Source organism: Ovis aries, chromosome 22 (assembly GCF_016772045.2).
Source record: "Ovis aries strain OAR_USU_Benz2616 breed Rambouillet chromosome 22, ARS-UI_Ramb_v3.0, whole genome shotgun sequence".
Lineage (NCBI taxonomy): Eukaryota > Metazoa > Chordata > Mammalia > Artiodactyla > Bovidae > Ovis > Ovis aries.
In genome coordinates this window covers 22,181,353-22,194,707 of record NC_056075.1, presented here as the reverse complement: position 1 = coordinate 22,194,707, position 13,355 = coordinate 22,181,353, and the positions used below count along the sequence as shown (strand labels likewise).

Sequence of the window (13,355 nt, the reverse complement as noted above, 5' to 3'; positions counted from 1 at the left end):
CTCCATTCCCCCACCCGCTTGGGACAGGGACTCCACCTGGTGCATCTTTCCAGCCCCCCCACCCGATCCCAGGCAACGCCAACGAGAGCATCTCCTCTCCTGTTTCCAGGTATGGCCTTTGGCCTCAGGCCGGCTGGGGCAGTGCTTACACACCATCCAGACTGAAGACCGAGTCTGGTCCATTGCTATCAGCCCATTGCTCAGGTAAGGGAGATGTTTTGGGGTATGGTTTTGTCCTGTGAAATGATGCTTTTATTTTACAAGGCAGGTGGGCGTCATCAGGAGAGGCTTGGGGCCCATGTCCACTTGGGCTTGTGTGCAAAGTCATGTTTATGGAGTAGATTCATTGACAACTGTAGCAGAAGTGCCAATTTTGATGATGGCTTTATCCTACCCTTTGGCCTGGCTGGTGTTTGTCTAGTTTTACCCATGACTCAGTCCATTCTGAAGGAGATCAGCTCTGGTATTTCTTTGGAGGGAATGATGCTGAAGCTGAAACTCCAGTACTTTGGCCACCTCGTGCGAAGAGTTGACTCATTGGAAAAGACTCTGATGCTGGGAGGGATTGGGGGCAGGAGGAGAAGGGGACGACAGAGGATGAGATGGCTGGATGGCATCACTGACTCGATGTACGTGAGTCAGTGGACAGGAGTTGGTGATGGACAGGGAGGCCTGGTGTGCTGCGATTCTTAGGGTCGCAAAGAGTCGGACATGAGTGAGTGACTGAACTGAACTGAACTGAAGTGAGCTTTGGATCCTGACTTCTGCTTTCTAGGCTTTCTTAAACCGAGGCAGAGCCTTTCCCCAAGCAGGATACATAGACACCCTCTATGCACCTGCTCTATCAGAGTGTTTACCTGGTGTCTTCTCCCACTTCCTTTACCCTTCACTCCCCACCAAATGATCAATGGAAAAGCTGTAGGGCTGATACTCTCCAGCGTCATGTTTAAGTCAGTCACTTGTTTTAGGAGAGAGTTGGTCCCCCTCTTTGCTCAGGCCCCTTCAGCCTTTTTCTTCTCACCCCAAGGAGGCTGCACCCCTCCTGCCCCTTCCACAGCTCTTTCAAATTTTTTTTCTTCCTAAAGAATTAGAGCCGATTAGCCACGTCATTAATTCTTCAATTTGACGGCTGATATAGCAGGACCTGAAACACATTGCTGACCTCAGAGCATGGAGACCCCGTTCCTTAGCATATTGACGATGAGAGAAGTTAATTAAAATTCCACAGAGTGAAGGTGTCGGCTAACCTATAAACCTGTCGCAGTTCAGAACAAATCATTCTAGCAATCCTCAGAAAAAGGGAAGGAAAGAGCAGCAGGGAGTAGAGAGGCCTAAATGTGTGGGAGCCAAGGGTGGAAAATGGAGCTGTTGGGCTCTGGCCCCTCCTCAGTTTCTTCCTAACGCTGCCCCCTTTAAAGCCAGTTAGCCAAGCTTGGGTGTCTGTGGGCTGGATATTTATAAGGGCGGGAAGTGACAGGTGGGCTGGTGACTTCATCTTGGTGCTTACCTGAGGACTTATGCTGGCTTACAGTAGCTGGGTGGGCTGGGGTATGATTGGTGGTGGAGGGATACTCTTCAGGCTGGAGATGGCCCATGTGCTTCTTGCATGTGGATATAGGCCAGAGACATGTACAGGCTCCCCAGTATCCCCATCTTCGTATTCCTCTACTTCTGCCACCTCCTCTGGAGTGTGTTAGGCTACCTGTTAACAGGATAGAGCGTGGTAGCTGTTGAAGATGATGTTGATAAGAGAGGTTGAGGACAGAGTCTGCCTTAGTCACTAAGCAGTTTTGATCACAATAAACTGACTTTGGGTGTTTTTTTTGGCCACAACTTAGAAGCTGGATTTGAGGAAAGATCCAGCTCCTTAATATTACTAGCTCTGCTCTATAACCACCACTGCTACCAGCAGCTAACATTTATTAGTCATGTGTTCTATGGCAGACCCTCTGCCAAGTCCTTGATAGGCCCCATCTTTGAAAACTGAGGTCTCATGTTTTCCTACAGTCTCCTTAAGAGTCTTCTTGGTGTCCTTACATCTTGTTTTCTTGGTGTGCTTTCTTGCCCTGGGATGATTCCTTCACTCACTATTGAGTTGAACTTTTCCCCAAGTCCACAAATGATGTTTTGGACTATTTTAAAAAGTAGTTTGCATTTGGGATATTGTTGTTGTACTAAATGACCAGAGCATATGTTGGTATTCTCTTTGCTGCTTTTTGTCTTACCTCTAAAATATATTGGGATAGGGATTTTTCATCTTAGCATTAGATCCATTTCTTCTTACTGTGTCAGTGAATCTGAATCTTTCAGTAAACTCATCCATTTTCCCAGTCTGGAAGGACATTGCCTCCTAGGTGGAGGGCCTGCTCTGTGAATCTGGAATTCTGCTTTGCCGCTTGCAGAGTGGCCTTGGGTAAATGCTTGAAGCCATGGTTTCCTCATCTGTTAAATATGAATACTATTTCTTTCATAATCCTAGGTTATTGTGAAGATGATCTGAAATAATGAATGTGAAAATACTCTACAAAGCTTAAAGGGCTAGAGTCTTGTCAGCCAGAATATCTCCTGCCTGGTAAAGCATTTGTTTAGCGGCTTTGACTGCTCTCGTGTCTCACACTTCCCTCAGGCTTCTCCAGGCCCTTATGGAGTCACACTGCTCTTTTGCGGTCTTCTTAAGGTGAGGACTTAGCAGGAGTCTCTTTCCTCTCCTTTTCCCCCCGTGGGGTTCCTGCCCTCCATGGCTGCCTTCTGTTCCCCTCCCGGCCACCTTTCCTATTGAGTGTGGTCATCAGTGTCACTCATGTGATGTGGCCATGAACCCTGAGTGAGGAGCAGGTGGGCAGCAGCCGTCCTCCAGGGCAGGTGCTCCTCACCTGCCTGGCAACGATTCATTCCCCTACTGCTCCTTGGTGTAGTGAGAAGGAACCTGGTCATTTGGGAGACCCAGCACATCTCATTCTCTTTCTTCTATTTAAAATAACTTGTCCGAGCTATTCATCGTGTTTATCTTTGATGCTGGGACTTATCTGCCTTCTTTTCCTGTGTGTGTACTTAGAAACTTGTAGCATGAAACGTGAAACCTCAAGCCCTAGGCTTAATTTGAGGTGTTCATGACTGAGAGAAAGCAGGTATTCTGTCCCGTGTCCAAATGTCAACGTCTCCTTCCTTCCTTGACCTTGAGTTCTTGATTTGTAAACACTCTTGGAGGATGATATTTAATACCAGTCATGTGCTTAGAGCCATGTTTAGGTACTCAAAAAACACAGAAGGAAAGCCAGTAAGTTTCAAGGTGGTAGGCAAAGACCTTTTCCTCTTCCTCCTACATGCCCTCCTTGTACCAACGTCTAATAACATCTTCTTGCACCAACACTAATGACTCTGTTTTTAGGATTTGTGACTTATAGATGTAGCTCTCTTTCGGTAGAGGAGGCCTAGTCTGGAACTCTGTGATGAGTGCAAAGAGGACAGGTTGAGATGGAACAGAAGTGAGATGCTGGAGGTGGAAGGGCACGTGTCTGGGTGTAATTGTGGAGCTGGTCTCAGAATACATCTCCTGAGGTCACATGGAGTTCTGAGCACTTTTCCATGAGTATCACAGAAAAGCAGAGTTTTTAAAATGTGCAGTGCATTATATTGCTATTAAAAGATTATTTCTAGCTGAATATAGTAAATACTCAGAGTAGGGAAATGAATAACTGTTAAAGACTCGATTTTATCCCTTCTATTTTCCATCACTTTTTTCCTCACTCCCTTGCCTCTGTGTGCCCTGTGGACAGGGCGCTTGCTGTGGGGTGACTCTCCCAAGTGTCTTACTCAGTGGTGGGGAAAGATGGGGACACAACTGCAATGGTCGCTTGACTGTGGTGAATGTGTCTGCCACACACGCAGCTCACAGTAAACCCTGTAGCCACTGGGCACAAACACCCACTCTCCACAGAAATCCACGCGCTTGCCGAACAGTACACAGTGATGGCTTTCACATTCACCTGAAACTAGTGTGTCTTAGTTGAGGAAGAGAGAGGGGCATCCCCTTCCTGGCAGATGGAGAAATGGAGGCTCAGGGAAGGGTGCGTGTGGGATAGGGCTGAAGAGGCTCTGGTCTCCAGCCTATTGCCACTTGCTGTAGTGCTCAGGGAGGGCCATGAATCACGCCTCTGGGTCACCGCAGGGCCTTCACCCACCAGAATCTTGCACAGTAGCTGTGGCCCTTGAAAGGCTCAGTGGGGACCTGGGAACATTCCATTTCTGGAGGCTAGCTTGTGATAGAGAGGGGAAGGGGAGGAAGGCGGTATGCAGTCAAGGCTGAGGTCACTTGAGTAGCTGTGAGCGCTCACCCCAGGAGTGCCAGTGCACATGGGTCTTCAGTGCGCAGGGGCCCTTGCAAGCTGGTTGGGAGGCACCCTGGCGGTGAAATGAGTCTGGTTCCCTATCGCCCTGTTTGCCGAGGAGTGGAAGAGACAGGCGCCCACAGCTCCTCCTTCCTCTGCAGACACCGTATTTATTATTGCCCTCCAAGAAAACAGAGATGCTCAGCAGAATCCTTTCCCCATTTCTGAACAACTCTTGCTATCATATGAGTGCATGTGGTCAGGAAGGCTTCCCAGGACACTTGGGTTTTAATCCCTTCTCTCTTGTTTCTGTCATTAGGGAAACATATGAGTGGTATAGGCGTAGAAACTTGACATAGCTGTGTTATTAAATATAAAATATAATTTTGTGTAACTGTGCTCGCTGTGGTGGCCTGTTTGTTTTTTGGGGGATTAGTCCAAGTCTGCATGAAATGTACCGATTCAAATTTGTAAAGTGAGTTGTGGCCTCTGGGGGCTTTTGATGGAGGAGCTGCCCCTTCTTGCTTCATTTCTCCCAGAGGTGAGGGAGAGTCTGGAAGGAAAGCCATCACTGTGTACTGTTCGGTAAGCGGGTGGATTTCTGTGGAGAGTGGGTGTTTGTTCCCAGTGGCTACAGGGTTTACTGTGTGTTGTGTGTGTGGCAGACACATTCACCAGCCTGTTGAAATACGCCCTTCTTTAGTGAAAGGTAATTGCATCTGGAGTTTTCTCTGACAGAGAGGTTTGAAAGATTGGGGAAAAAAAGGCAGCCAACTTTCAGTTTAGATTCTTTTGGTTCCCAGTGGTTCAACAATCCTTTGGCCCTAGGCTTCCTAACTCACTCAGTGATTTTAGCGAAAGACAAATCAAAAGTAAATGTTGTGTCCCTGAGTTTTGCTTTTGCTAGTTGGTGATAAAGAGCTGGCCCCGAAGGGGATCCCTAACCTTGATAACCTGAAGAAAGACTGATGGATGACGTTGTGTTTCACACTGTAGCTGATCATCCTGATGGTTTGGCCCACAGCTTTCAAGATCTGTCTCTTCCCCCTTCCCAGGGTCAGGGGCTTGCTCAGGAAAGGGCACCTTCTGTCAGCAAGGAGGGGCTCAGGGTCCCCCTTTGCCAGGCTGAAGAGCATACTAGAGGGAGTCTCCTACAGGTGTGCCCTGCATGAGAATGTCAGGGACACAAAGACAGTGTGGACAGGCCAGAGCCTGGCATGGCTGGAAGGGGTAGCAGGGTGTCTGGAGAAAGACGGGAACTCTCCATGAAGCTTGGTGGGCCCACTGGTCCAGCCTAAGATGACCTAATACTGGAAAGAGACCAGCATAGGGAAACAACTGAATTGGAGTCTGGTCCTGCTGAATCTCAGGGCAGTGCCTGCCACCCTAGAGTTCATTGCCTGTGCTAAGCCAAGCCTCTCCGACAGACATATCCATCAGTAGCATGGATGAAATGCCACAGGGGTGGGTTTCACTTCCTCATGACCCTGGATTTCTGCCACTACCCAGGGCATATTGGGCACAGAGAGACTCATGTGCTGAGCTGCTGGCCTGAGACCAGCAACCCAACCAGCCCTGGCTGGCCCAGACCCCGTTTGTGGGAGCTACTCCTTCCCTGGCCAGGAAGGTTGGCTCAGTTGTGAAGAACTGGCTGAAATGAAAGACTGCAACTAGAAGCAGAGGCTGCTGCAGAAAGTGGGATGCTGTGCCCCTGCTACAGATACGTTTCCATCCCTCAGTCTCAGTGTTCCATTCTTTCTTTCTCTGCTCTGTGTCTGTCGCTGTCTCTCTCCTCCTGTCCTGATCTCTCTTTCTCTCTCCAGATACTTCTTAAGCATTATAGCATGCTAGACCCTGGGGAAACAACAGTGAACTAGACGGCATGGTCTGATGGAGAGACAGACCAGTCAAACTTAGCAAAGACGGTGGTGCGCGAAGGTCTAAAATGGGGAGCACAACAGGTGGGAGGGATCAGTCTTCCTTCACTGCTACTACCTGCACCTTCCAGCTCCAGTCCCTACCTGTACCGCTATTGCTTCTGCCCTTCCTGCGTCAGGAAGAAAGATGGCAATTTTCCTTCCGTAGCTGCGGCTGACTTTTCTGGGTTATGTGTGCAATGTGCCTCTGTTTTTCCACCTTTGATCAGTGTTCTGCCGACAGATAATTTAGCAATCACATCCCAAGGTGGAAGCACGGAGTTAATGTTAAAATTAGTTGTTTTTTTTTACTCTTTAAACTTCAGTGGGTGATGAGGCAGAGAGGGAGGCAGGAGGGGGAAGGGGAGCCATAAATCCTGGGGCTGGTGTTGCTGTTCTCTGAGCAGCCGGGAACCCTCTGATGTCCCAACAGCACTTTCATTAACATTTAAATTAAGGGTTTGTTTTCCAGTCTGTTTTACAGGCAGGGACCTTTCATGGCCCGTCAAATGCAGAGTTCTCCCCCACCCCCAACCCCTTGCAAGCAAGTTGTAATTGTAGCCACTGCTCTATCCTAACTCTGGGTTGCAGCGGGAGTTCAAAGGGAATTCCTGGAGATGGAGCTCTGGAGGTACAAGGTGTAACAGTCAGGATGTGGGTGTTTCTCTTCAAATGAAGGCGCTGTGTAGGAGCTCTTTCTCCTCTTATCTGACCTGTGCTTTTTCTCTGCTCTTTTAAGGGATACACACTTCAATCTGACTTGGACCTCTCCCACCCTTCCTTCCCTGGGGCATGAGGCAGGTGGAAAAGGGTGCATCCATCCGAGTGGCCTCTCCTTATATCACAAGTTGGGGCCTGGGACAGATCGTTCTAAGATACAGATATTCCGGGCTTCTCTTCCTCCTTTTGATTTTTTTTTTTTTTTTGAGTCTCAAGAATACTTTCTCCTACCCCAGTAGACTTAAGAAGCAACAATATAAAGCAAATTGCCTTCTGAGGAGAATATATAATATGGTCCATTGGTCCTGAAAAGTATGCTCTAGCATGAACAGACATGTGTACACACATCACACGTAGTCACTAGCTGTATGTGAACATGTGTTTGAAATAGTGTCCTGATTTAGATCCTTTAAGGAAACTGTTCTGTGAGGTCTTGGCATTCAGAGGAAACTCTCCTGCACCCTCACAGGGTGAATTAACTTATGTCTAAGTTTCCTTTACATGGGCATATTGGTAGCATTTGTGGGTGTTTTGAAAAATCCCTGTTCTGTTCTCCCTCCCTCCTGTTGGTCTATAAATGATGAGAATGTGCCCCAAACATGAAGCATCTCATTAGTTCATAACCTCTGAGGTCTTAGTTTGCTTACCACTGATCTCGAGCTAAATATTCTCCCTAGATAGTGGTGAGAGGGGCATTGAAGTCTTTCTCTTCAGAGGCTGAGAATTTTCTTTCTCTTGGAGCCTTAACTTCACTCCTTGAGTCTGTACATCTCTCTCTCTTCTTGCACTAACTTGAACTGCCTGTGACTTACCTGTGGGGTTGAAGATGGCTAAGTGTCTGGCCTGCCTGTAGTCAGCAGGTGGATACCTTCATGCCCTGGAGTCTTGCCTGAGGGGATGAGGGAGGTGCCAGGGTGACCCTTGTGCAGGTGCTGCTGGGCTCAGATTGCAGCCTAGTGTCCAGGCCCCTCCTGGTGGTGATTAATCTGGGACACGGGCCGGCAGAGGCCCAGCCAGGGCAGCTTTGGTCCCTCACTGTGAAGACCTTTGGCTCGGAGACTGAACTGATCTCTGTAGCCTGCTTCGGCTTGAGTTTGATCTGTCAAGGCTAAAGAGGAACCTGATGGTAGGGCGGAAACTTCTAGCCCTTGTCTGACTTATAGCAGTGATCCGTTCCAGTGGTCTCGTCATGATAACACTCGTATATTTAAGATTTCCTCACCTGTTAGCTGCAACACTCAGGTCAGTCAAAAGAGGGATCTTCATGAAATATCTGTGCTTTTAGTTTTTTGATCCGATGGAGCTCACTCTTATAAGTAGACTAGGGGGTGGAGTGGGCTTTGCACTGGGTCTGAGTGAAAAAGGGAATGATGGGAGTGTGGCTGGATTAATAATGTGTTTTTTGTATATTGAGGGGTCATGTCAGAAGTGGAAGGATTATCCCATCTTCCTGTAATTACTCATAGGTGGCTCTCAGGCCATTTGGGGCAGATTTCAGTACTTAAATTTGGAGTCAAGACTTAAGTTCCCTGTTTTCCTTTCATTTTAAAGCAAATTTTTTGAAAAGATGTCTTCTCCCCATCACTTTTCCATCTTCCGGAGTCCTGGTCCCTGGGACTTCCAGGTGGTAGTCCGCATAGTCAGTTGTGTTTCTTTCCCTCTCTGAGTTCAGGACAGTCCCAGGTGACTCTCCTTGCTCGTGGGCTCAAGACCCAAGAACAGGCATTCTGCTGTCCATGACCGTTGCCAGCATCCGTGAGCCTCTTGAATTTCATTATCAGAATGAACTTCATTATTAGAGCCCACTTTGGGGGGGTTAGGAGCCTGGAACTTAAGAACTGGAATATTTTCCTCACACCATCAAGGAAGAGAACTGTGTACCACTAGCAGTGAGATATGTTGACAGTATTCATGTGGAAAACTGGCTATAAATATTCTATGATTCATGGAGTTCCCTGGTGGTGCAGTGGTTAGGGCTCCCCTCCTTCCAGTGCAGGGAGTGGGGTTTCAATCCCTGGTTGGGTAACTAAGATCTCACTTGACATGCAGTGCAGCCGAAGAGGTTAAAAAAAAAAAGATGCTATGATTCAAAAAGATCTGTGCTGATTCTGAATTTTGCTAGGCTGAATTTCTACATAGGATAACAATGAAGGATGCACTTATACCTCAGTAAGCCAGCAAATATTTTTGCTCTTCCTTCACACTGTTACTGAAAGATCTCAGTTGTGTGAAATGGATATCTGCTAATCCTTGTGCCTCTAGTAGTTTCTTAAGCAGGACTTTTTCGAAGTTTAGATTGTTAACTTTTGGGAGCAGGGTCTTTATTTCCTGTTTTATATAAGTTATGAGCCTTCTACTACAGACAACACTTCTGTGCTTCTGGGGTGTTCTGTTAAGCTGACTACCCAAGATCCTTGCCCCTTTTCCCAGCTGGTTCTTGCTCCTCTCTCTGGCCAGGGCATTTTCATAGGGGTTCGCTTGTGACACTGTCTGTGGTGCTGGTCAGATAGGCTTGGCTCAGGTAGAAGGTGCTGGCAGGGAAGGGGGAGGGAGTTGGGGGGTGGGCTGGTGGGAGGAAGGAGGGGAGCACACACATGCAGGAGCCCTGGTAATTGCAAAGGGAATATTAGTCCAAGAGCTGCTGGCCCAGGAAATTGCTTTCTGTGGAAGCTTTCCTTCTTCATAGTTTGCAATGCAAATTTAAAACATGAATGGGGCACGAAAAAGCATAGGAGGGGCAGGTGGGGTGCCAGTTGGGATGTGGTAACATCTAGAATCTTCAGCAGGGCCTTAATTTGCAAAAGAGAATTTCAATATTGAGAGAGAAGCTTTTAGGAGATTAAAATAACTATAAATCATATTTTGTTGTGATTTCCCTCCCCCCACCACACCTTTTCCATGTTACTGGATTCAGACTTGTCTCTATCCCTGCTCAGCTGCACTGCTGTCTCCTCCTCTGCACCGTCCGACAGCAAAACCATAATCCAGCTTTTCGAACAATGGTCATAGTGGTCACGGTGGAGTATGAATATTTTGGTTTTCATAGGATCCTGGAAGCAGCAGCCCTGTCTAAAGTTGGTGCACTTTAGGCAGTGTGCACGCCAGTCCTGGGGCACAAATAGCACACCTGCTGAAGGCAGGAGCTGGCCTGCTCTGAGAAGGCGTGAAAGCCAAGGCCCTGATCCTCTAAATATCAGGGGTAAGCTTGGTGAAGCAGAACATGGGGTCCCCAGGCCTTGTTCTTTTCTTGATTTTCCATGCTTAATCTATCCCATCTAGAGAGGTGTGACTTTTGGCTTCAGGATGGAGATACTTATGTCTGTGTTGCTTCTTGATGCTTCGGTGGTGCTAGAGGTGGGCATAGGCAGGGCATTATGCTAGCAAAGTGTGACGGTTCATACTGGCTTCTTTCTAGGAGCTGAGCTAGACAGGAAGACACACAGAGAGGCTGGAAGGCAGTGTGGAGGATAAGCTTTCCAAGAATAAATACTTGCTAGTAGTAGAGGCCACTGTGCACCTGTGGGAGTTGCTTCTCTTCCTTTGTGTGTGGCTTGTTGCACATGTGATGTGTGTTGGTTGAACAGAGTGAGAAGGAAAAGCTGAGACCTGCAAGGTAAAGTGAAATGGACCCCTTTCTGCTTGAGGCCATCAGAAGTGGCCATCTCTCCTTTCTGTGTTGATTGGGAAATTTTGATAGAGATTATCTTGAGTCTGACCCTGGATGAGTCCTGTAGTGCCTGATCAAAACTCTATGGAGTCTCAGAAGCACTGTTTGCATATAGGACGCTGTCCAGGTTTACTCAGCCATCACTTAGCACATGCTCCTCACCCTGAACTCATTGCTCTGTGGCCTGCTGGGGCTGTAGAGGGGCCTAGCTCAGAGCATATGACCCACTGTCTCCATTTCTCCTGAGGGCTCTACTCCTGCAGAATGCTTTTGTTATTTTTTGCTTTGTTGCAGTGATAGCATTAGTTTTCCTGGCCAAGCCTGGACCCCTTTCCTCTTGGGCCTGAATGAGAGAAGACCAGGTGAGGGACTGGAGTTGGGGTACTATGGTAAATGACCCAAGAGAAGAGAAAGGTCAGCTGGGCATGAAGGTGAGATTTGTGACATTTGTCGAGAAAGAGGGACACATGGGTTAAAGTGTTTGAAGCACTCTACTTTTCCTGGCCAGTTTGAGTCTCTGTACTATCCAGGGGAAGCTGGAGTTGAGAATAAAAACAAAAAATTAGCACAAAAATAAAGATTATTGAAAGGATTCTTCACTTATTAGAGATTTGTGGCCAAGAAAATCCTTCTTTGCCAGCTGATAATGGCAGGTCTAGGGCTAAGGAGAGGAAATGTTAGTTTTAAAATTCCATTAGTTTGGGGACTTCCTTGGCAGTCCAGTAGTTAATACTCTGTATATCCAATGCCAGGGGTGTGGGTTCAATCGCTGGTTGGGGAGCTACGGTCCCATGTGCCATGTGGTGTGGCCCAAAAAAAAAGAAAAAAAAATATATTAGTTTGGCAGTATCAAAATAAAAATATGGATGCTTTTACATAAATTCCACTTCTTGAAATTTATCCTAGGGCAATAATCAAACAAGTATGCAAGATGCATACAAAAAGATTTATATTAAGAACACATAAATATCTATTAATAAATGTGAGGTTGAATATTAAATGGTACATTAACCCAATAGAATACTATATAGCCATTAAAAGGATGATATAGAGATGAATATATTTCTTGACTCCCAAAGATGTCATAGTGTTGAATGAAAAAAGGTCACAAAGTAGTATGATAATTATTTGACTATCTTTTCAGTTATTTCTTATGTGGTAGATTTCTGCTAACATTTACTTTCTTTTTACTCTTTTGCATTTAAGTTTTTTGTTGTTGTTATAATGAGCCTAATAGAAAAAAACAAGTGGATTCTTTACTGTCTGAGTCACCAGGGAAGCCCAGAAAAAACATAAATTTCATTTAAATATCTGTTTCAGTATCAGGTAACAATAGAGAGAATCCTTCCTTTTCCCCTTACACAGTTACTTAAGGATGCATGGATCTGTATTTATTTATTATTTTAAACAGTTTTATCCAAGTATAATTTACATACCATAAAGTTCACCCATTTTAAGTGTACAGGTCCATGAGTTTTAGCAGATTTATAGAGTTGTGCAGCCACAGTCAGTTTAGAATATTTCCATCTCCCTGGAAATGTCCTTCCTTGCATTTACTTTTGCAGCATTATGCACTGGTCATAGCAAACACCCTCTTCCAACAACACAAGAGAAGACTCTACACACGGACATCACCAGATGGTCAACACTGATATCAGATTGATTATGTTCTTTGCAGCCAAAGGTGGAGAAGCTCTATACAGTCAACAAAAACAAGACCAGGAGCTGACTGTGGCTCAGATCATGAACTCCTTATTGCCAAATTCAGACTTAAATTGAAGAAAGTAGGGAAAACCACTAGACCATTCAGGTATGACCTAAATCAAATCCCTTATGATTATACAGTGGAAGTGAAAAATAGACTTAAGGGACTAGATATGATAGATAGAGTGCCTGATGAACTATGGACGGAGGTTTGTGACATTGTACCAGGAGACAGGGATCAAGACCATCCCCATGGGAAAGAAATGCAAAAAAGCAAAATGGGTGTCTGATAAATAGCTGTGAAAAGAAGAGAAGTGAAAAGCAAAGGAGAAAAGGAAAGATATAAGCATCTGAATGCAGAGTTCCAGAGAATAGCAAGAAGAGATAAGAAAGCCGCCTTCAGCGATCAGTGCAAAGAAATAGAGGAAAACAACAGAATGGGAAAGACTAGAGATCTCTTCAAGAAAATTAGAGATACCAAGGGAACATTTCATGCAAAGATGGGCTCGATAAAGGACAGAAATGGTATGGACCTAACAGAAGAAGATGTTAAGAAGAGGTGGCAAGAATACACAGAAGAACTGTACAAAAAAGATCTTCATGACCCAGATAATCACAATGGTGTGATCACTCACCTAGAGCCAGACATCCTGGAATGTGAAGTCAAGTGGGCCTTAGAAAGTATCACTACGAACAAAACTAGTGGAGGTGATGGAATTCCAGTGGAGCTATTTCAAATCCTGAAAGATGATGCTGTGAAAGTGCTGCACTCAATATGCCAGCAAATTTGGAAAACTCAGCAGTGGTCACAGGACTGCAAAAGGTCAGTTTTCATTCCAATCCCAAAGAAAGGCAATGCCAAAGAATGCTCAAACTACTGCACAATTGCACTCATCTCACACGCTAGTAAAGTAATGCTCAAAATTCTCCAAGCCAGGCTTCAACAATATGTGAACTGTGAACTTCCTGATGTTCAAGCTGGTTTTAGAAAAGGCAGAGGAACCAGAGATCAAATTGCCA

At 46.0% G+C, this 13,355-nt stretch overlaps 1 protein-coding gene across 5 annotated transcripts in view; it reads left to right on the top strand.

The window, feature by feature from the left end:
• FBXW4 (F-box and WD repeat domain containing 4) overlaps positions 1 to 13,355 on the top strand; it is an 87,168-nt gene that overhangs the window by 27,201 nt on the left and 46,612 nt on the right. For 4 of the 5 annotated variants that reach the window (XM_042238728.1, XM_042238729.1, XM_027960314.2 and 1 more), the window contains exon 5: positions 110 to 204. The exons of the other annotated variant lie outside the window; for it this stretch is intronic. In XM_042238728.1, coding sequence (XP_042094662.1) covers positions 110 to 204 — 95 coding nt within the window. The remainder of the gene's footprint in view (positions 1 to 109; positions 205 to 13,355) is intronic. 5 annotated transcript variants of the gene reach the window in all.